The following is a 21,840-nucleotide window of genomic DNA, read 5'->3' as shown; positions in this document are numbered from 1 at the left end:
CTAATATTGACGTCATAAAATTTTTTTGAGGTGAAAAATTTACGTATTTTACCGTATTTTAGGTGAAGAGAGTGCAAAGCTTGGCAATTTTTTATGCAAAATTAGCTAGATAGCTACGCATCATTTCCAGATACATTTTGATCACCTTTCTTTCATTAGCTAATTAATTATCCTTCAGTCAGGGTAAACACTTAATTAGGCGATGGTAGGCTAATACCACCTATTTAGGCGACACATTCCTAAGAAAAAATCGCAAAAATCTTTGTTCAGAATGGATAGTCTACGCGACCATGATTCCAAAATTGTCACTCGTGCCTCGATATGTTCGCGCAACTAAGAATTATGTTAAAATGAAATATATAACCTAATTTGGTTAAGTGTCGCCTATTTAGGTGACGTTTTCGTCTGCCATATTTATTTTTTCCCTGCGGCGTGAATGGCTGAAATCCATTATTTAAAACAACAAAGTGCCACATGAGGTTTGAGCCATAAGTTACCAATGCGCGATGCAAATAAGACAATGATTCGTCAAAATTATCTGCAAAGTAGACAGATTTGATTCACATAAAAATTGTAGTGCGAAACGCAATGATTTCGATGTATTTACAACAGAAAGTTTTCGTTCGTTCATTCACAATTTCGAATACTGAGCATCGAAAATCAAACATATGCTACTCTGAATATCAGCATGCATGTTTTGCTTATATATTTTGCAACATACCTGTTTTTTTTTGCTTGTTATTTAAACAGTTTTATTTCAAAAGCCATACAAATTCCAATTCCATTTTCAAGTTTCTAAGTTTTCTTTCCAAAAGAAAGTTTTCTTTCCAAAAGAAAACTTAGAAAAAAATAACAAATTAAAAAAAAGAGACAAATTAAATCATGCTTCCCTACATATAAAAATTTCCTTACACCTTCATTGAACAGAATATTATTTATTTTGGTGTGCGATTAGCACACGCCTGAGGTATTTCGGGTTTTTGGAGTCTGAAGATTGCACGGGAACATTCAAACATCGCATGTGTGGGCGAGTGCACATGCGATCGCACGCCATTCCTGACGAGGCCTGTGCTTCATCAAGGTCATCATAATTATTAAAATATGACCAGTCTAAATTCCTGAGGTTCTTTAGAAAAGCCTGAGAACTGAAGTTCTTGAAGCTACGAACCTTAATAGTTTTAGGTTCAAATTTTAGCCTTTTGAATTTTCTGATCACATAGACTAAATTGTGATTACTGATGTCTAAATTTATGACACCAGTTTTAGAAATACAAGAACTGTCTAGAAAGAAAGTCTATAAGAGCAACTTTTTTCAGTAACACAAGTTGGCTCCGTAATATTTTGTTTTAGGAAAAGAGTGGAGCATAATTCCTTTATTTTGGAGGAAAGAGAATATTTTGAAAGCATGGTGCAGGTCAGATCTCCCAAGATAAAATCTTCTTTTTCTTGTTGGAGTTTATTAAAACATTGTTTAAAATGAGTACACAGGTTTTCGATACTCTGCAAATCACTACCTCCAGATGGTCTGTAAACCTCACACACGTAAGTAGGTTTATTTTTTTCAGGCACACTTTCACCCATAGTGATTCAACATTTTCGAAGTATACAGGTGTTTCAAAAGGTGGCTATCCAAGTTTTCATTAACAAAAATCAAAACAGCCCTACCTCATCTGTTCCGATCATTCCTATAACAAACATAGCCATCAATTTTAAAGTCATTGTCAGTGATGGTGTCATCAATTTTGGTTTTACAGATGGAAAATACATCAAGTTTTGTTTGATGTAGCAGAAGTTTAACATAGTCTAGTTTACACCAATAATGTTGAGATGGGCCATTTTTAAGCCCTTCCCATCTCTGATTGCCTCAAAATCAAAGAGGGGTCCAACCAATGCTAGCATGGGAAACAGACGTTAAGCTGAGAATGAGGATGATGATAATGATGATGAAGGATGACTGTTTATAGATATAGGTTTAAGCTGTCCTGGTTGACATTTTTTATGAGTTATTATATAAGCAGATTTTATCTTATAATTTTATATACACACACATGCCTCGATTTCCCATATTCGGCCGTACAATATGAGTAGCTACACTTCTAAGGAAAACAGTTAGTATTTACTTTACACTTGGTGTTGCACTACCCTGTTGTGACTTATTTTAAAGATTAAGCATTGCTGTACTTTGACAATTAAAATAAACTTAAATCCTAACCACTTGTGTGTCACAAATAGTAAGTTTCCATGGACAAGATTTAATGTTTAAGTTTTTACGGAATTCTTCCTTTTCAGTCATTTCTTATCAAATTCAGTGATGTTAAGACTTGAAAATATGTTGAGACAAGGCCTGTTCATCTAGATATTGAAAACCTGTGTAAAAAGGATTAGTATCAAAAATATGATGCAAAAACAAAGGAGTAAAATTAAGATCAATGTTCTTTTCTTCTAGCAAATCAATTTTTTTTTTAATTATTCTTTTCATCATAGCTCAGTAAAGAAATAGATGTTTCCTGGGATGAAAGTGAGAATTCACAGAAATAAAGTGATCATTGTTACCATTGTTTTTTGCATTGTGTTATTTTTAAGTCAAACAATGAGAGATAGAGATTACAGCAGATTTCAAAAGTACATTCCTAGTATAAACTATTCAGCTGTAATTGACCCCTATCAGATTGTTCTTTCGAGAGGAGTTTTTAAAAATGAAGAATACCGCAAAACGAAGACAATACTTTTGTTTACAACCCATTTTTATAGTGATATCTGGAAGGGTCTTCATCCTGACTTGTTAAAAGATTACACCTCTAACACAAAATGTCGTATACAGGAATGTAGTGTAACATATGACAAGAAAAAAATATCCACAGCTGATGTTGTTGTGTTTCATGGCGTTGATTTTGGATTTAGAAATTTTACCTCTCATCATTTTCATGCATTATCAGCAAACCGACCATCTTATCAAAGATGGTTGTTTTGGATGCATGAAACACCGGTTTATTATCCGGAATCTGAAAATTATAATAACTTATTTAACTGGACAATGACATTCAGTCGACAGTCAGACATATACCACCCATATTACTCATATACTCGATTAAATTCAGAAGATAGACCTTCAAAATATAATCATGCAACAGGTAAATCAAAAGCTGTAGCTTGGATGGTAAGTCGATGCGGATTAATAAGATCTGAGTATGTAATCGAACTGCAAAATTATGTAGATGTTACAGTGTATGGTTTATGTGGCACCTCGTTCAATAACATGGGAGGTATCTGCTCTAAGACAGAATCAGAATGCATGCAAGAATTAACTCAGTATAAATTTTATCTTTCATTCGAAAACAGTTTTTGTGAAGATTATGTAACAGAAAAATACTACAAACTTGGACTTATGTATGGCTTAGTTCCTATCGTGATGGGCGCTAATTATGATGATATGAACGCCATTCCTGGCTCTTATATTGATGTTTCGAAGTTTAGTTCAATAAAGGAGCTGGGTGATTACCTTAATTATTTAGACACTCATGATGACATTTACAATCTATACTTTGAATGGAGAAACCATTTTGAAGTAACTGATAGCATTGATAAGATTTGTTTGATTTGCCAAGCAGCTCACAACGAGGAAAGAAAACGTCAAAGTTACAAAGATTTTAATGCTTTCTGGAGTTCACGTAATTTATGTGATCCATACGAAAAAGTAAAACAAAAATTAAATCATCAGATTCAAGAGTCTAAAAGCAACAGGCAAAGAAACAATGTAAACTAATGTATATGAATGTCAGTATGTAAATATACTTTATTTATAATGCACTTATAGAAATATTTTGTGACATATTTTTTTATTACTTATTAAGGCCTAATATTTTATTTTATTTGACTTTTTTTTTAAAGGAAGCATACACTTTTTTGTTTTAGCCTGGATGTTTTTAACTTTTAACAAGATTTCAAACAAATACTTTTCAGCAATAGCCTTTTCAATTAATTAATTTAATTTTTTTAACAGTAACCTATTTGAAGCACCTTTATCTTGGCCTTGTGTCTCTTAAAATTGAAGTATTAAACATATTTTTTTAACAAAAGGCACAGAAAAAAATGCATGAAATGTTTCGAAATTTATTCCTGTCTACTTAAAATAGGAAAATTATTTAGCATTGCTCCAATTTTATTTCAATTTTTGCAGAACCGAATTTTTTTTGAGTGGCTAGGAATAAAAAAAATTTCATACATTATATATTTTTGCATTAGGAAGTTTTCATCAGGGCAATATGAAACTAATGTTTGTGATTGGAATGTTTTTCTTATGAATACTTTTGCATTTGTCAATTTTTTTAAGGAAAATGAATAAGAAAGAACAAAGTGTTTATTAGAACACACAGCATCATGATCAAATTTCAAGTAAAATACAATCCTCAAAAAGTTATACTGAGCATTTTTAAGAATTTCAAATGGTTTTGCTATTCAATACGTCTTAAGAAAATTATTTATTTTTTTAAAAGACTAACCCTGGCATACTTTAACAGAACTCATATATTTGACATTTGCTCTTAAGAATCTATTTTTCATCAAGGTTGTCCTTATCTTGATAACAGGTTTTTTTAGTTGAAGTGTTTTATTCATTGTAAATATTTGTTTGTTCAAATCTTCTTCCAATCTTATCTAGACTGGGTTAGTTTTAAACTCTTAAATTTCTATAGTTTTAAACTTAACTTCCTATGCAGCAAGTCTGTCTCTTTGTGCCAGGAACAATCAAATACAATTTCTTCCACAATTATCAAAAGTGCCCCAACCACCTCAGTTTGTGAGTAAAATTTCTAATGCTACAAATACCTTGCCTGTTCTTACCTCATCTGAATACTTTCATATTTGTAACATATCAGAATTAAAACATGTTACGATGTCATGGTTACTATCTTCCGTTTAGGGTAGGTTAAAAATTCTTTAAAGCTGATTTGGATAGTAGCATATAGATTTTGTCCCAGACTTCTTAGGCAAAACCATCTGACCTCTCGCAACATCTGTTCAGACCTGTCTTCACTATCGTGTATACTAAGAACCTTATTATAATAGTTAGTTAATACTTATTTTTTATTAATTTTTATTATCTTTATCTCCTACTTAACATATTTTAAACCTTACAGCATTTAATTCCAGATAAAATGAGCAGTGTCACACCTAAAAATGAAGCATCAAATTGGAGAGTTGGAAATGATAAGCCAGAAAAGTTTAACTTTCAGAAAATTGAAATTTCAGAATTTCCTTGCATGCTTCCTGCATCAGCAAATTGGTATTGCAGTAGTATTGTGATGTGTTTAAATGGTTACTGTGCTGTTGGTGGTAAAAATGCTGTATTTATTTTTAACCTACGCAAAAGTCCACCAGTATGTGAATGGGATCACATGATGTCATCAGCAATAAGTACAAAAGTGACTGCTGTTTCTCTTATTCAATCAGAGACAAGTGAAGACAGCTTTGATTTGATTGCGGCAGGAATGGATGATGGTTTAATGCGCATTGTGGATTTTAAAACAAAGGCAATTTATAAGGAGCACAGAAAACACAAGGTTGAAATTGGTGTTTTTTCTTTTATTTCGTGTCCTCTTATATAGGTGTAATTTTCTTATATTTAATTAATCTTACATTGTAGGTAAAAATCACTGCAATGTCATGGGCTACACACACACCCAAATCATTTTGGGCTGGTAAGGTTTTTATTATTATAGACATTAATTTTTTGCATGCATTGAGCAAGAACGGAGCAGCAGTATTATCGCTTTTGGACATACTGTTAAGAGATTTGCAGTTCTGTCTAATGACTGAATTACTGGGATATTTTAACTTTGTAAATTGAAAGATAAGAAGTCAATCAATCAAACTTAAAACAAGGTGTTTTTTAAACAAGATAAAACGCACTATGGGAATCTTCTGGGACTTGCTCTATTTCATAGGCCATTATAGAAATAATTTTTATTTTTCTCGTAGAATCTCTTATTTATGCCTTTAAATTAGGAATTTTGCATTAGCAAGAACACAAAGTTATCATTGTTTTAAAAGTTTATTTTAGATACTTACCTGCTTTTAAATTCTCTAAATTATTACCATATAGGTTATTGTTGCAACATAATAATTGCGTATTTTTCATTACGTTTGCAGATGCGCAAACTACGACACGTTCTAGAATTTTGGGCACAGTGCCTTATAAAGAAAAAAGAAAAAAAAAATCAAAATAAGTACTACTTAATTGAAGAATAAATGTACGCTGACTGATAAAAGAGTTTTGTAATAATCTAAAACGACTGTTTCCTATGGAGAAAATCTTTTAAATTTTCATAAATGTATTGTGTTATGTCACCTTGTCACCTTGCGTTATAAAACTGTTTAGGAGACGAGAAAGGCAACTTATCAATTTGGAACTATAAAGAAAATGCTGTGGAGATGTGGTGTCCATTGTCAGCACACATAGTTTGCTTAGAGTTATGTCCAACTAACTCAGATTACGTTGCTGTTGGGTATGTTGTTGTCTCAAATTTTCAATGTAAAGAGATAAAAATCCTGTCCGTTTGAAATTTGTTAATTTTTTGCAGTAATTGCAAATAATAAAATATTTTTATTTTTGATGAAAATTTTTAGTTACAATAATGGCAACATAATCATAGGCCTGACACAAAAGAAAGTTCTCAATATCTTAAAAAGCCACATAGATGAGGTGTGTTCGATTTCTTGGTGTCCTTCAGTTGAAAAAAGTGGGTTTGCTTATATTATACTCATTTTTAAATCCATAACTCCTTTTGGATAACTGCAGCCCTGAACATAATATATAGAAAAGGAGGACGAAATTTCAAGGATTGTAATGAGAAGTAATTAAGAACACTATAATTTATGTATATATAACACACTTTAAAACCTGTCAATGTTTACGCAAGACCAAGACGTAGCATTTTAAGGTGATTTAGTTAGATTAAATTATTTTTGCTGTCGTCACCGTAGCCCTTTTTTAGATTTTCCAGACTATTTAGTGCTGTGACATAGATGGTTCCCTGAGGCAAGTAACGGTGTTTGGCCGTTTTGCAAATTATCCCGCAAACAACCATTTCACAAATATTTCCAGGGTTGTAGTTTAATTATACAGCTTAAAAAGATGCTGAAAAATGTTTATGCTTTTACAGGTACAAAATTTGCAACTGGGTCTAAAGACAGAAGTTTGCGAATCTGGGACCTGAGTTCTGATAAGCCACTAAATACGTTTTCACTGCCACGCAAGCTACCAGGCCATAAGAAAGAAGATATGTCAAGAATGAAAGTTTATCATTCAGTTCTTTGGCTTAACGAATCACAAGTACTTTCCGGATATCCAAGGTTAGTCCAAGAATGCATTATTTGCTAGTTTCCATTTTAAGGAATTTTTTTTATTTGTATAATGGTGGGTAATCAGTATTTATTATTATAGTTGACATTTAGCCATTATGACTACATTAAGATATAAAGATGCAATAAGAATTTAATAAGTAAAGTTTTTTACAGCAAATTTTTATCTCAAAACATTATTTTCATTTTAGCGGTGACATATTATGTTGGAACATTAGACAGAATGGAAAGTGGAATATAATTAAAAATGCACATTCGCGGACAATTTTTAAAATTTGCAGAGATTGTTTAACTGGTCAATTTGTGAGTGTATCAATGGATCGCCAGGTAAAGAATTTTAATGTCCTCATTTGTTGCGATTGTAATTCATGATTTGTTAGGTTGCAACATTGTCATTTCAGCTTGTAATCTGGAATTCTGAATCCCTCATACCAGTCCATATTATTCCATCGCTGGCTGGATTTGTTTATTCGATTTCGATCACTCCATTGGATCCACATAAAATTGTGTTTGGTGTTGGAGATAACACTGTCAGAGTGTGGTCCACAGGAAATGGAAACAATAGATATCAGTCTGCAAATTTTTGGCAAGGCATAAAAACAAAAGTGTTAGTAGTGGCTTCTCATCCATGCAAGGAAGGGATATTCGGTTTTGGCACAGAGGATGGTCATATTGGCTGTGGGAGCTGGTTATCTTACAAGTCTGATATATCAGCTTCGCATCATAAGAAGTCTGTTTATTCCTTATCCTGGGGGCCCTGTTGTTCATTAGAGGAAAATAATAGTGAAGACAAATCTTTGAAAGGCAAGTGCGTTTATACTTTTTTCCTATGTCGATTTTTTAATGATTTATTTTACTTAATTTTAACACGTTTTTTTATTTTGGCGCATCATATTAATTTGATATTTGTTCAAGATGTTAATGACTTATTAAATAGAATTTTAGCCTAGGTGTTTATTTAGGCAGGAGGCGATTATCGAAAGAAAGCGTTTAATTTGAAAGTATATATGTTGGAGTTTGCTTTTGTTGTGTCATAGGATACTTATTATTGAAAAAAAAACTAAAATAGATAATAAATAAATAAATAAATAAAAGAATCGTCAATTTTCTAAGCTTGATAAACAAATAATTTTTTTAGGTGATGCTTTAAAAATAAACAGTTTATATAGTGTCGGTGGAGAAGGATGTATATTAATGCACAAGATGGGTGCATTCAATCAGGAAGCAACAGACATCACCAAGATGATAAAGCAAGTTAATAACATAGAGATTGTCCCTTTGCGTAGTGAGATATCATGGAAAGCTGATTACAACCATGTCGCAATCGGAAACGAGGATGGGTCTATCGACATATTTGTGTCTGTGAAATTGATGCATATTTGTAGAATTAATGTGCACAAGAAAATGGTGAACTGCTTGGCTTGGCATCATGATTATAGTGCAACACCTTCAGGTAATAAGATATTGTAGAGATTTGTATAAATGATTTTTCCTGTTTTTTTATGTGTGGTTATGAGTTCTGAGTTAAAAGTACACCATTACCAAGCTGATGTAATTGTTATGCTAATCTGGCTGTTTATTTACTCAATTTTGTTTTTAACCTTTTACCCATTTTTAACTTTGTTTTTTTTTTAAGAACAAGATTACTCGTATTGGTTGGCATCAGGCTCAAATGAAGATATCGTGTGTGTTTATTATCTCAAAGCAGTTATTACAGCTGTTGAACCTCCTGAAGATGCACAACCTGTTTCTCTTACCAACTCGCTCAACCACTTCAACGGACACAATGGCAGAATCACTCGAGTGGCTTGGAGCCCTCATAGCAATGGCTTACTTGCGTCTTCATCGTATGATGGTTCCGTACAAATCTGGGATGTAGTTAAAAACGAACCTGTTTGTAATTTTCGTGGACACATAGGGCGAGTGCAAACGGTCTTTTGGAGTTTTATTGATGAGGATATTGTGCTCTCAGGAGGTGAAGACTTCACATTGCGTAGATGGAAAGTGTCAGAACAATCACATAGACTTCCTCCTGCAGGTACAATACGATATGGTGGCAATATGTTCTGTTAAGCCAGGCCGTGATGTTCTCCATAATCGTGTGTTTTAGTGCATGTCTTCATCCAACAATTTAGTTGTTGTGGAGTATAGTAGATTTGAAATTTATTATTTTAGCAAAAAAGGTAAAATCAAAATCGAAACGAAATAAATCAAAAGGAGAACAACAAATAAACAGTCAAATCGAATCTACTGAACATTACAACAATAAACACGAAAAAAATTCTGCTATTCAATCAACAGCAGAAGTTATGCAGAAAGCTGAAGCTGAAATCGATGACTCAGGTCCAATTGACGAGATAACAGTGAATGTTATTTCTGATCAAAAAGGTAATCTTTGCTAAGTAGTATTTCATCTTTTACTCACAACATAGTTATTATTTACGTGTGATATTTAGCACATTTTTCTATTATTTTTGTATGCATTCTAGTTGTTTCTGTCTGCACATCGTAAATCTGTTTAATGGTGACTGAGATTCTAATGCGTTTTTTACGTATGCAGATGCTGATCGCAAGAAGAAGAAAATCAAGTCTTTGTTGAAAAAATCATCAGTAGCTGATAGCAAGAAGAAAGAAGCGAGACAAGAAGATTGCATTAAACTAGCGGAATATTTGAAAGGTATGGCTGAAATAATTTTCGTGGAAACACAATCGCCGATTGGTTTAACGTGAAAATTTCCTGTGTGATAGGAATGAAAATTTTATATCAAATTTAATTAGATTGATTTTTGTGCAACTTCTGTTTTTTAGCTGAATCTGATGAAAAAGGGTCAGGAAGGGCTGCTATAGGAATAGTCCCTGGTGAGAATGATCACGTGAATTTTGGCTTCTATGGCACGCGACAGGATGCATTCAAGATGCTTCAATCAGAATGTAAACAATATATTTTTTACCCTACTTTGTTTTTTCTTTTATAGTTGTTTGAGATTTACTTCCTTTTTATTTAGGCGTCGGTCACCATGACAATGGATCATTTGATCAATTGCTTCAGCTTCAAGTCTGGCGAAATAATGTCGGTGAACTTTTGAATAAGTCTGCCGAAGAAAAAACGCTAAACGATACCCTAGTTGCTTTGAGTCCTTTAGGTATAATATATATACTTGTTTGTCTGCTGTTTCTTTGATAAATATTTTTGGCTAAGCAATCGAAAAAGTTATGTTTTTAGCCACTCTTGCATCTAAAGTACGCTGCTGTGGCTATTCGATGCTCTTGACATTGCTGTAGTTACTAACTAAAAATACAAAAAACAGCAAGTTCCTTTTCATCTGTAAAAATATTTCACAAAGAAGATGACCAAATTTTTCTCATGAATCTTCACTATATGATTTTGAATATATGAAGTATATACGTTATGGAAACCAGTAAATATATGCCCGATGATATTTGAAAATTATGTGGTAGCCGCTAGTAGAATTTAAATATACTTACAATGCTGCAACGTATTATTTAAAGGGTTAAAATCTGTACTATATTTTAGTCGAGCAAAAAATGCTGCCAATTAACATAAAAATGTTTAAATTTCACTTCAAATAATAACTGTTTGACCTGGAAAGCACTTTGTATCTGCTGTCCGCCATTTGGTTCTGTATTTTACCACAACTGTTCTATGTTGTCTACAGGAGGTTATGATATGTGGAAAGCAGCTACACTTGCCTATGCTGAACAACTGGAATCTAAAAGAAATTTCCACATGGCTGTCGTTTATTACATGGCATTAGGTGACGTGTACAAAGCAATCGATGTTTTTAAATCCAATGGAATGTACAAGTAAGTTGCTTATCACTTATTATTGCATACCATCGCATTCTCAATGTGTATTGCACCTTAAATTTATATTTTTAGAGAAGCTTTGGTGTTGGCAAAGATACAATTAAGTAGCAAGGATCCTTGGCTGAACGAATTATACTTGTTATGGGCGAAAAAGCTAAGCACTGAATCCAACTATGAAAATGCTGCTCATTGGTAAAGTAAAAGTTTTTGAAGTGTTTGTGATTCAAAGAAATATTGGAATGATTTTTTTTGGGGGGGGGGAATTCATATTTGCCAAATAATTTTTTTTTAATCGTGTAATTTATTTTGTTAATTGGAATGCATCCACAGTAAAAAACGATATCGTTCGTTTGGTGTTATAACGAGTGTTAAATGCGCTTGGATGTTTAATTTTTGTTTTCTTACGCCTGTTTTATGCGTAGTTTCGCTGTAAATGTTTTTAGTTTTATTTGTAGACGAAACGAAGTAACGAAATGTTGCATTTAGTTATTTAGCTGCCGGTTTTGTTGATGATGCCATTGAAATGCTTGCTAAAAGAGCTGACTCATCATCTTTGTTGACAGCTATTAAGGTGTGTTGTAGAAGTAAATATCGGTAGTAAACGATTATTAGCCCTCCTTCTTTGCGGTGAAATAAGTTATTGTTATTGTTTTCTTTGTGTTTTAGGTGGCAGGTATATACGGGCTAGAGAAGAGAACATCTGAATACGTTGTGAAATGCGCTGAGCTGTTACTAAAAGAAGCGAAGTGGAAAATTTGTCAGGAAGTGATGAAAAAATTCCAATCGATAAAAGTACTCAATTTATTTGTTGCTTTTTTAGTTAGAGTGAATGTTACGTTAGGTGTTGACGAAACAATTTTTGAGCAAGAACAAATTAATCGCAATTGTGTAAAATTCAGATGACGAAGACTAAATATTAATGTAATCAAAGATTTAATTGAAAAATGAGAATTCACAAACTCGCAGGGACCAAAATAACTATTCGAAGTAAGGACAGGTTGAGAGTTCTTATTAAGATTAGGAAGAAATTAATTTTAGTTTTTTTTGTTTAAACACATGCTTTCGCCTTCTGTTTTAGGAGCAAATCATTTAAATCTATGTCCCATTGTATTTACAGGTGCACCATTTACAAGCCGTAGTTAGTGAGTATTTGGTTGAGACCTTACTACAATCAGATCTAATTGCATCCAGTGAAGCTAGTGAAAATCATAAGATGCATATGTTTTATACTGACAAAAATTTTTCACTTCCAGATTATCTTGAAGATGTCAAATGTAAGTTCATTTTCAACATTTTACGGATGTTATATTTCATTATATTTCACTTGATATATTCTCTATGCTTTTTAGTCGACAAATTTCAATGTACATTCGTTTCAAAAGTATTATCGGCATGGAAATGTATATACGATATATCACCAGAAACAATTAACGAAATTTCGTGCTGTTCGAAAGATTCTATGAAAAGCATGTTGAATCTGGGATCAACACAAAACTATTCCGCGTGCGAAGTAAGTCCTGCTAGTGTTCTGTACAATGTCTGAAACGCAATCAGCTCTTCAACTGTAATGCTAAAACTTCTGAATTTATTGATTGTTAGCACAAAATTGCTGCCTGAATCGTACTAATTTTGATTAAATTCACGAAATATGCTGCAAGAATGTAACTTTATATTCGAGTCAAAAGACCAGGTTGAAATATTATATAACTCACTAAAATTTTCTTTTTTGGAGCTTTTGTTGTTGTAAATTTGGTCTCAGAAAAAGATTATACTCTAGAATATATTTTTCATCGTATCAATGAAATCAGTTCATTTTTGTTTAGATCCTATATCAAATTTCATCATTTGTTTTGGCTGGATTTGTATCTCTCCTAAGACAAGATTGCTATGGTGGCTTCCAGTTATGGCTTAGAGCATTTGACGTACTAATGTGCAGCGGTTATCATTCTTCTCTTGACGCTTTATTTTATTGTTTATTTCCTAGACCTGTTAGTGTTTCGTTTAATTTACTTATTGATTCGTTTAATACGGGTGTGGAAAACAAAAATGCTAAAGACTGTTTCACAAATTTTATGGCTTATAAGTATGTTGGTATGTTGTGCGCCCAGTGGTGGAGGGTGCCACAAAAAAATACAAGCGTTGGTTGTGTAGATAACATTGAAGATATTGTTCAACAAAGCAGTGCTACTCAGAGTAATGGTAACAGAATAGTAGATATGCGAAAAACTGATTGTTCTAGTGAGAAAAACGCTGAAAATGATGTGCTAGTCCATATAAAAGAAACTGCATATTTTCTCTGCACCAGTAGAAAGGATTTTATGAATGAAAACAGTTGCTTTGACTTGTCAGAGTCTGTGCTTTGCGGTTCACTGGATTTATTATCACTAACCTCGATTTCAGGTTCAGTTTTGCTGTCAGAAATACATACGGAATATTTTACTGTTCAAAATGAATTTAAGAAGAAGACAGATAGACTTCTTGAATTAGACATTAAAAAAAGACTCGCTGGGCATTTAAATCAAAAAAAGAATGATAGGAAACAGCGCAATGATATACCTAACGAAGTTCAAGAATGTCTCAACGATGTAATCAGTGAAGTTGTTGCATTGCCATCAAACAATTCTGAGAAAGATCTATTGCAGCAAAACTTGGCAAGTATGAGTGAAGAAGAGCGCTTGAAAGCAACAAAGAAAGATTTATTGCACCAATTGGAGCTGTTTCCAGCCCATATCAAGGTAAGTTTCTTTGTATTTTATCATGGTGAAATTGAGAGTGTTTTTTTATCAATAGCGCCTATCAGTTTTTCTAACGCATCTAAGATTATAGCTGTTTTTTTGTGTTTTTGTATCATTCCATCAAACTACAATTTTAATTTTAAATGGACTTTTTTTCTCTATCTCGTATTTTTCTAAAACAACCTAACAAACTAATAATCTTGAATCGAAAGAGAATAGCGAGATAGGAAATATAGGCATATTTCATTCATGCTAATATTTTGGTTAACGTTATTTTTTATCGCTTTGGTGAGGAGGATAGTAAAGTATTTGATTGTTTCTTTAGGACCTTCCGTTTCCCAATCCAGAATACACGTGTATCATTTTGTTATATGTATGTTGCACGGAATCAACAGAAAATGAACAACTTGTAGAACTGTTGAGAAGAATACACAAGTGGAGCGTTAATAACGGTGTTTATAAGAAACAGTCAGCTTATCTGGAGAAACTTCTTGAAAAATTCTTGTGTTAGTTCATATATGAAAATCTTTCATATGTGATGCAAATTTAATTTCATGTCGTTGTTTCGTTGTTTTTATTCAGTTGTTTTTTTAATAACAATATTTCACATTTTTATAGATAATACACTTTTTAGTGTAAACCTCATGATCCCTTTTTTAGCCAACTTTGGGCAACAATTTGGTCAGTTTCGTGGAGAGTCGCATTACAGCTCAATCAGCCATGTCATGTGTTTCAGCTTAGAATTTCAGGCTAACACGAAGCTATTTTTATAGTGCCTACCCTTTTTTATAAAGATCTGTAGATATAATCTGGCTAGTACTATTTTAAAGTTTCCCACAAACGTCGTTTCGTAAACTTTGTCCGAAAACATTCTAGTACCACCGCTGTTTTGTTTGAGATCTCGTTTCTCTTTAGTAATAAATAAAATGTTGATTTATACTTTTTTAACATCAAAAGATATTAAAAAAATGACATTGTGGAGTTTCTTTCTAACGGATTCCCTTAACTTACGCCCATTTACGTGATGTAAGCATTTTAAGCACGCATGCTCAGCATTTCTCTTTTTTTCCGTTACGTTTCAACGGAAAATTTTCTTAAGTAAAAAGCAGCCTTTAAAGGAATTACCTTAAGGGAACAAATTTGGGTGGAAAGAAATTTTGGCGGATATGGCGGATCGAGCGAAAATCCGCCAAAATTTATTTTCTTAAACATCCGCCAAAATAAATTCCCGCCAAAATTTGTATGTTCACAACATATTAGTATTGAACAAAAAAGCAATCGCTTTGCAAATAAGTACCGTTAAAACTGGACATTTAACCTTAAAGATTGTCTTCCTTCATTGCGGTCATTTTTTCGCCACATTGGCAAGGTTTTAATTTAAAATTATTTCCGATTTGATCCAATCTTGACGCCACGACATTGCTTAAGGCCAAAAATATCTTCTAACGACTTCATTTCAGATAAAGTAACAAATCCACAGTCCATTTTAAAATTTTACTTGCGAGTCTCGTAACGTCAAAACTACTTTGGTTTGTCAATTGTTTGCGTAGTGTGATTTATGCGCAAAAATTGTTTTTGCTAATATCCTGATATACAAAATTAGATTCCTAATTTTACGCTCACGAATTCGCGATTGTAACTTTGCACCAACGACGCTTCTCCAAGAGGAAACAGCTCTAGTACCAGCCGGTCAAATTTCGAGGTTCATGATCTTCTCAAAAACAATACTGACTGCGTTGTTTTCTCCTATTGAAGATGTTTTCAATTTTGTCCATGAATAGCTATATAGAATGATTAAGATCTGCTGAAGATTGACAACACCAAATTCCAGAAATGTTTAAAAAAATACTCAATTCTGTTTAATTCTTATTTCTTTGAAACAACAAAAGATAAATTATGCACAAATAACACCATAATATTTACAATTAAAAAATCCCTCTTATCAGTACAGCATGTCAATGCACGTGAGAATAGCGTATAAGTGTCGAAAAATACCGAAAAATAGTAAATAATAGTACCTTGACATTTATATATTTCATGTTTTTGCTTCTCCTTTCCCATAAGTAAAGAAAAGTCTGTTAAAAACTGTTGCAAAGTTCACTACAAACTATTTTAACGAGCTGCATTCACTTTTGGCGCGTGTAAATATTTCTACAGTAAGAAAATTCTTTATGTTTGTCATAACGACTCGTCATGCGATTCCTCTGTTTCTGTGACAATTTTGGAAGCACCAGGCGGGATATATGGTTGCTGCAGTGTTGCAGCTTCACTGTCGTACCCAAGCTTCTTCATATCGCGTGTTACTACGTTGAAACGAACTGTTACTTTTCCTTGAGAACGAACACGTGTCACTAAAAAGTTTGTTGATTAACCATTTGTTTCAAAAGAGGTGTGGTTAAAAAAATTAGCAAATGGAAAGACTAGATGTGCGGTCAGCTACGAAATGTTTTATACCTTCCCTTCCTTCTCCTTGCGCCACAACTTTAGGATCAACAAACTCTGGTCGACGTCCAAAAAACCATCTAAAAGATACAAAAAGCATTTTATGTTTATTTTTTTGATTACTTTGTGCTTAAATCAATCTTTTACAAAAATTATCTAGTCATTATGCTTGTTCTTATGTTTTCTTTTAGTAAATCTGAGCCTAGGGATGCTCAAAGTTTAAATGAGAAAATTTTACGGGCAGAAACTTTTGCAAACTTCGGCCAAATTTGCAAAACTTGATGGCGAGAAAACTTTTCAACAACATCAATTAGCGATAGTTCATGAAAAATTAATCCTTTAATTCGCTAAAGTTTATTTTCGCAATAAGAAAATTTGAATTTTTATATTTTTTCATTACAGCGACAAATTTCATCATATAATTCTTTGAACTTTACAAGTACGGTCATTTTCAGTTTCAATTTTATGCCCGATAAGAAAATAATTGAATTTTTGAAAGGTTTTCGGTGATTTGCGAAAGTTAATGCTTGCGTAGCTTTCTAAGAGCATTAATTCGCACAAGTTTATGTTTTTAAAATCTTTTAATATGCCTTTACTATAAGTAACGTATATTTAAAAAGTTTTTATTTTGGCAACGTTTGACTTTTAAACATGAAAAATATAGTATTTACTAAACTCACGCAGTAAACTTCTGTAAAAGCGACGATGATTCGGGAACAAACATTGGAACCTCACGAGTATGGCTATAAACAGAATCATAAAATACAAGTCACAAAATCAACATGGAGATACACAGTAGTAATTTTGGTTCGTATATCAATCCTTATTAAAAAAAGCAGCTTTTTATTATCTTTTAGCCGTTTATATAGCAATTTTGTAAAGATCTGTGTTGAAAAATTGTCGAAAAAAACTAAGAATGCATGCTTAAACATGGTATTGACGTGAGACATGTTTCCCTACATGTTACTATTTTTTTCCCAATGAAGCTTAGGTATTTAATTTAGAATGGAGTTTCATAATACCTAGAGCAGCGTGTTTACAAAAGATTTAAAAGTCACGCCAAATAAAATTGATTAATTTTTACACAAGGGAAAGTCACACTGAATTCGTAATGGAAAATCAACCTTTAAGTCTAAAATGATAAAACCTAGGCCTACCATCCTGGGGATATTGGTACATGGACAGCTCCATATCCTCTAACAACATCAGTTCCAAAAACATCTGGACCATAACAGCTAATTACTAATTGAGGCCCTAAAATGAAACGCACAGAAAAACATTGGCCTATAAAATGCTTGCCTTCCACATCTTCTGTTTACATATAGTATCTACTTACAACCAAAAGGGCTAGTACTTTTAAACGTAACGTCAAGAGGGAAATTCCATAGGAACAACTGTTTTGCATCATTTCCTTTTAATGTAATTTGCGAGAGCCCTTCTTCGGATCCCTGAATCATAAAAACATGTTATGGTTACTCATTCTATTAAAACCTTCTCTGAAGCACGATGAGTTATATGACTGTTGGCTTAGAGAGGGTGGAGGCATGGAGGGACAAACCTTGTTTAATCGTATCCTACTTACAGACGTAATTACCCAATCTTGACCATATACAAAACTACATTTACAATACAGCTCATCAAATGATGGAAACTAAAATAAGAAGTGCATATATAATTCATAAACATAACAACACTAAAATTTTATCTGGGAAAGCCACTATTTTTAAACTTCAGCATACCCCTTACACACAATTAAAAAGAAAAATTCACTATGATCATTGTAATCTGAAACAAATTGCTTTGGTGGCTAAAATTTGGCGACTTTATCGTTTGTATAGTTAACTTTTAGATAGTGTGATAGTATTAAGTAATTTGACACATCATTGACACTTTTCTTTGAGTTTGCAAATATAACTTATCCTTCATTTTCCTCCAATCTGAAACATTTGTGCTAAGTTTTGTGGCAACACGAGCTCTTCTTCTTCATCATTTGTGGAGGGATGGGACATCTTTAAATCATAATTATCTTGAGAATAAATATTGTAGAAAGGGCCAATTTTATTAAGCAGGACACATACTTACACATGCTGATTCAATTTGACCAGAAACCATTACCAAAAACACTGAGCTATGCAGCCCTTTTGAAGCCATTCGTCAAGGAATCAAGTTTTTGTTTGATTTAGACTTCTATATATCGTGCAAAAATACATTTGTTCTAAATGAAGACCTAAACACATTTGATTTAAAAAAATATGTGTGAAAAAAATAGAGGAGCATGCAGATGGTAAAATTACGAGTCAATTAAAAAATACATTTACAATTGCTTATCACTCCATAATACTTTTCAATAAAGTAATGTATGAGCTTAAAAATAACAATTCCAATAATTCCAAATCGTGTATTGAAGCTCCTGTTGTTTGGTGATTGTGGCAGTTTTTTGCCAAAAACGAATTTGAGCTCCTGTTATCAGGAGCAATGTTATTCATGGCTTTAAAAACTAACATAGCATTGCTTTTGATGAGTAAATTATTCAATGAATATTCCCTATCTTTTCCAAGAAAGGTACGGACACATTTTAATCGTTTTTCTAGTTTTCCCAATCTATCTTGGGTGGTACGACACCATGCCAAGGAGCAGTAGTTGAAATAAGGCATGAAAAGTGTAATAATTAAAAGGTTTTATGTGTGAGGTGTTAAACAAGATGCAATGGTTCTAATTTTAGTATATTTAATTAGGATTTTATCTATTTATGTTAGTTTGCTCTTCCGAATGCATTTTTTGATCAAACAAGATATTTAACTTTTTCTCTCCTTTTCAAAGAAATACCCATATGGTTGATAGTTTTCTTCTCAACTTTCAAGGTCCACTTGCGAAAGTTCTAATTAGGGTTTCCAAGTTTTTATGGGATGAAATAATTATCGTATCATCTGCATATATACATATGCGGCACCCCAAAAGTGTTTTCATAAAGCTAATCTGATCTTGTGTCATTTCCAAGAGTCAGCTGCATTCGGCCTGTTAAGTAGAACTCAAACCATCTGTCATTTAGGAAGTTGTGCTTAGAAATAAAATGAGAAATTTGCTCATGCATCTTTTTAAAAATTTTCATAGGAATTGGCCGAAGGGAGATAGGCAGATAATTTGTAGGATCTGTTTTGTTGCCACTTTTGAAAATAGGCAATACCGTTTTAGTCTTCTAACATTAAGGTACATAACCAGTATATAAATAAAGATTTGATGAAAAGGCTTGATAAATAAATACTTGAAACTGGTGAACCTGCTTTTAGCAGTCACGAAACAATTCATTCTAAGCTTGTAGCTTTATTAAGTTTTAGTGAACTAATTATTTATTTTGACACTTTTGGTCTTAGTAGGAGCCCACCGGAAATTGTGTCTGCTAACAGGTGGATTAACATTAGTAGTTGGTGCCAAATTAGCCTTAATTTGGCACCAACACTGACAAAAAATGAATTATATAAATGTGTTTGAAATTTCTTTTAGGTGAGATGTTTCTGTACCAATAGATGTGCACATTTTACATGGCTTGCCTCACAAATATCGAGGGAGCAACATTCAAGGGTGCACACAGTGTGCCATCTCCCCAATTTCCCTCACATAGCTTGGGTTAACCCGGAGCTATGGTAACATTCACTCGCCCATGCTGAATTGCTGTCAAGAGGAATCGAACCCTGGTCTCCCGCACAGAGTACGAGAGCTATAAACACTATCTACGGCACCACTTCACTGAAGTTCTTGTAGCTACAAACATTAGTTTTGGGTTTAAAGTTTTAATATAAGAATATTTTTGGTAGCAAAATCTAACACAACATATACAAGGTTCTGTGCAAGATTGAGTGAATTCCTACTACTCAAGCTCGCCTTTCGCATTAACTTTAGTATCCTGCTTTGCACATTATATAGAAAAGTGGATTGATTTCTTTGCATGTTTCCCAGTTGTTTACAAGCAACCACTGTATTTTCTTACTTCCCAAAACAAATATTTAGTATAAAACAGAAAAAAAGCCATGGGAACGACTTTGAATGAAAAGAAAAATCATACTTGGCTCACAATAAAAACAAGCAGGGGCATATTTAGCTCTGGTGTACTGGTGTAAATACATCAGTCATCAGTCCATATGATAAGACAATCTTCTTACCTGCTCTGACCAATGTAATTTTAACTTTAGTGATGACAAAAAGGACTGATAATTACTTTGCTTTACTTATAGACCATACCTTAGTTTAAAGGGGCGATTGTGGAAGTCCCATGAAATGCCACATAGTGATGGTGTCACTTTAAAAACACCCAGTCCGGTCTGTGAACGGTTGGCGCTAGGAAAGGCATCCAGCTGTAAAACTATGCTAAAACTCTTTATTAATGGCCGTAAGAATAGTTGATCAGACAAACTGCGTAAACGGGGCTGGAACTCTAAGGAGTGAAGGTGTCGCGCACGGTAGGACAGATGTCAGGTGTGAGCATTGTCAGACCGTTACCCAGCTATCACATCACAAGGTAGATAACACTAGGTTGAGGATGGCTAGTGTAAATGTTGGTACTCTGAGAGGTAGAGCAGGTGAAGTAGTTGAAATGTTAGAACCTAGATCTGTTGATATGTGTTGTGTTTAGGAAGTCAGGTGGAGAGGAGCTTCAGTGAGATTTGTGGAAGGTAGGAGGGCAAGGTATAAGCTTTTTTGGATTGATAATAGTGATGGACATGGAGGAGTTGGCATATTCGTTGCAGAGAAGTGGGTAGAAAAAGTAATAGATGTTATGCTTGTTAATAGTCGTATTATAGTGATAAAGTTTTTGATAGGTAATAGGATTGTCACTTTTCTGTCAGTTTATGCTCCACAGCGTGGACTCAGTGAGGAAGATAAAGATAAGTTTTATGATGAGTTAATAGCAGTCACATCAAAGTTTGGAGACACTGAACTTGTCATGGTGGGCGGTGACTTTAATGGTCATGTTGGGAAGTCATCTTAAGGTTATAGAGGTGTGCATGGAGGCTATTGATTTGGGAGCAGAAATAAGGAAGGAGAGAGATTGCTTGAGTTTGGAATGGCAACGGACATGGTGGTTTGCAACACATCATTCAGGAAGAGACAGAGTAGGCTGATAACATATGAGTCAGGTGGTTGTAAGACACAGATAGATTACTTCCTGGTTAGAAAGTCAGACAAGAAAGTGATGAAGGACGTGAAAGTTATATCGGGGGAAGAGTGTGTTTCCCAGCATAGGTTGCTGGTTTGTGATATTATCTTGAAGAGTCTTAAAGAAGCCAAGGGAAAGTACAGGCCCCGCCGGAAAGTCTGGAAGCTGAAGGAAGAGATTGTAGCAAGACAATTTAGTGCAAAAAGTCAGGATTTAGCCAACAATGGTCAATGTGATAGTGACAATGTTGAAAGTACTTGGACTACTTTGAAGAATTGTCTTCTAGAAGCTTCTGATGATACCTGTGGGTGGATGAAGGGACCA

At 33.5% G+C, this 21,840-nt stretch overlaps 3 protein-coding genes across 4 annotated transcripts; 2 read left to right on the top strand and 1 right to left on the bottom strand.

Moving 5' to 3' along the window:
• Window positions 1-1,279: 1,279 nt before the first annotated feature.
• Window positions 1,280-4,636, top strand: LOC130654927 (glycoprotein 3-alpha-L-fucosyltransferase A-like). Its single transcript, XM_057457581.1, has 2 exons — window positions 1,280-1,542; window positions 2,485-4,636. The coding sequence occupies exon 2, from the start codon at window positions 2,501-2,503 to the stop codon at window positions 3,761-3,763; it is 1,263 nt and encodes a 420-aa protein (XP_057313564.1). The 5' UTR covers window positions 1,280-1,542; window positions 2,485-2,500; the 3' UTR covers window positions 3,764-4,636.
• A 483-nt stretch (window positions 4,637-5,119) lies between these two features.
• Window positions 5,120-14,896, top strand: LOC130654914 (gem-associated protein 5-like). 2 transcript variants are annotated; one of them, XM_057457567.1, is made up of 21 exons: window positions 5,120-5,558; window positions 5,642-5,696; window positions 6,377-6,503; window positions 6,625-6,737; window positions 7,161-7,350; window positions 7,551-7,686; window positions 7,761-8,163; window positions 8,498-8,812; window positions 8,996-9,397; window positions 9,535-9,747; window positions 9,920-10,036; window positions 10,168-10,290; window positions 10,365-10,502; window positions 11,037-11,184; window positions 11,260-11,379; window positions 11,674-11,758; window positions 11,854-11,979; window positions 12,305-12,461; window positions 12,537-12,697; window positions 13,011-13,922; window positions 14,248-14,896. In XM_057457567.1, exons 1-21 carry the CDS (start codon window positions 5,154-5,156, stop codon window positions 14,431-14,433), a joined length of 4,632 nt encoding a protein of 1,543 aa, XP_057313550.1. In that variant the 5' UTR covers window positions 5,120-5,153; the 3' UTR covers window positions 14,434-14,896. The 2 variants fall into 2 exon arrangements, with proteins under 2 accessions (XP_057313550.1, XP_057313551.1); XM_057457568.1 differs by lacking the exons at window positions 5,120-5,558; window positions 5,642-5,696; window positions 6,625-6,737 and having other exon boundaries at window positions 6,379-6,503.
• An 879-nt stretch (window positions 14,897-15,775) lies between these two features.
• On the bottom strand, window positions 15,776-19,771 carry LOC130654929 (B9 domain-containing protein 1-like). Its single transcript, XM_057457583.1, has 7 exons — window positions 18,447-19,771; window positions 17,947-18,015; window positions 17,701-17,812; window positions 17,522-17,618; window positions 17,045-17,107; window positions 16,377-16,444; window positions 15,776-16,273 (listed from the first exon to the last, which is right to left on the bottom strand). Exons 1-7 carry the CDS (start codon window positions 18,513-18,515, stop codon window positions 16,101-16,103), a joined length of 651 nt encoding a protein of 216 aa, XP_057313566.1. The 5' UTR covers window positions 18,516-19,771; the 3' UTR covers window positions 15,776-16,100.
• Window positions 19,772-21,840: the final 2,069 nt, after the last annotated feature.

Source organism: Hydractinia symbiolongicarpus, chromosome 8 (assembly GCF_029227915.1).
Source record: "Hydractinia symbiolongicarpus strain clone_291-10 chromosome 8, HSymV2.1, whole genome shotgun sequence".
Taxonomy (NCBI): Eukaryota; Metazoa; Cnidaria; class Hydrozoa; order Anthoathecata; family Hydractiniidae; genus Hydractinia; species Hydractinia symbiolongicarpus.
Note: the sequence above shows the minus strand (reverse complement) of the source record. Positions and strands in the feature narration are given on the sequence as shown.

What these genes read in the sequence shown, in the direction of transcription:
- LOC130654927 (XM_057457581.1), top strand. Translation starts at nt 2,501, where the DNA reads ATGTTTCCTGGGATGAAAGTGAGAATTCACAGAAATAAAGTGATCATT.
- LOC130654914 (XM_057457567.1), top strand. Translation starts at nt 5,154, where the DNA reads ATGAGCAGTGTCACACCTAAAAATGAAGCATCAAATTGGAGAGTTGGA. An exon ending in AGGAGCACAGAAAACACAAG is followed by an intron (nt 5,559 to 5,641) that starts GTTGAAATTGGT and finishes CTTACATTGTAG; the next exon opens with GTAAAAATCACTGCAATGTC. An exon ending in GTGTATCAATGGATCGCCAG is followed by an intron (nt 7,687 to 7,760) that starts GTAAAGAATTTT and finishes TTGTCATTTCAG; the next exon opens with CTTGTAATCTGGAATTCTGA.
- LOC130654929 (XM_057457583.1), bottom strand. Translation starts at nt 18,515, where the DNA reads ATGGCTTCAAAAGGGCTGCATAGCTCAGTGTTTTTGGTAATGGTTTCT. An exon ending in GTACCAATATCCCCAGGATG is followed by an intron (nt 17,108 to 17,521) that starts GTAGGCCTAGGT and finishes TTCTGTTTATAG; the next exon opens with CCATACTCGTGAGGTTCCAA. An exon ending in GCAAGGAGAAGGAAGGGAAG is followed by an intron (nt 16,274 to 16,376) that starts GTATAAAACATT and finishes CAAACTTTTTAG; the next exon opens with TGACACGTGTTCGTTCTCAA.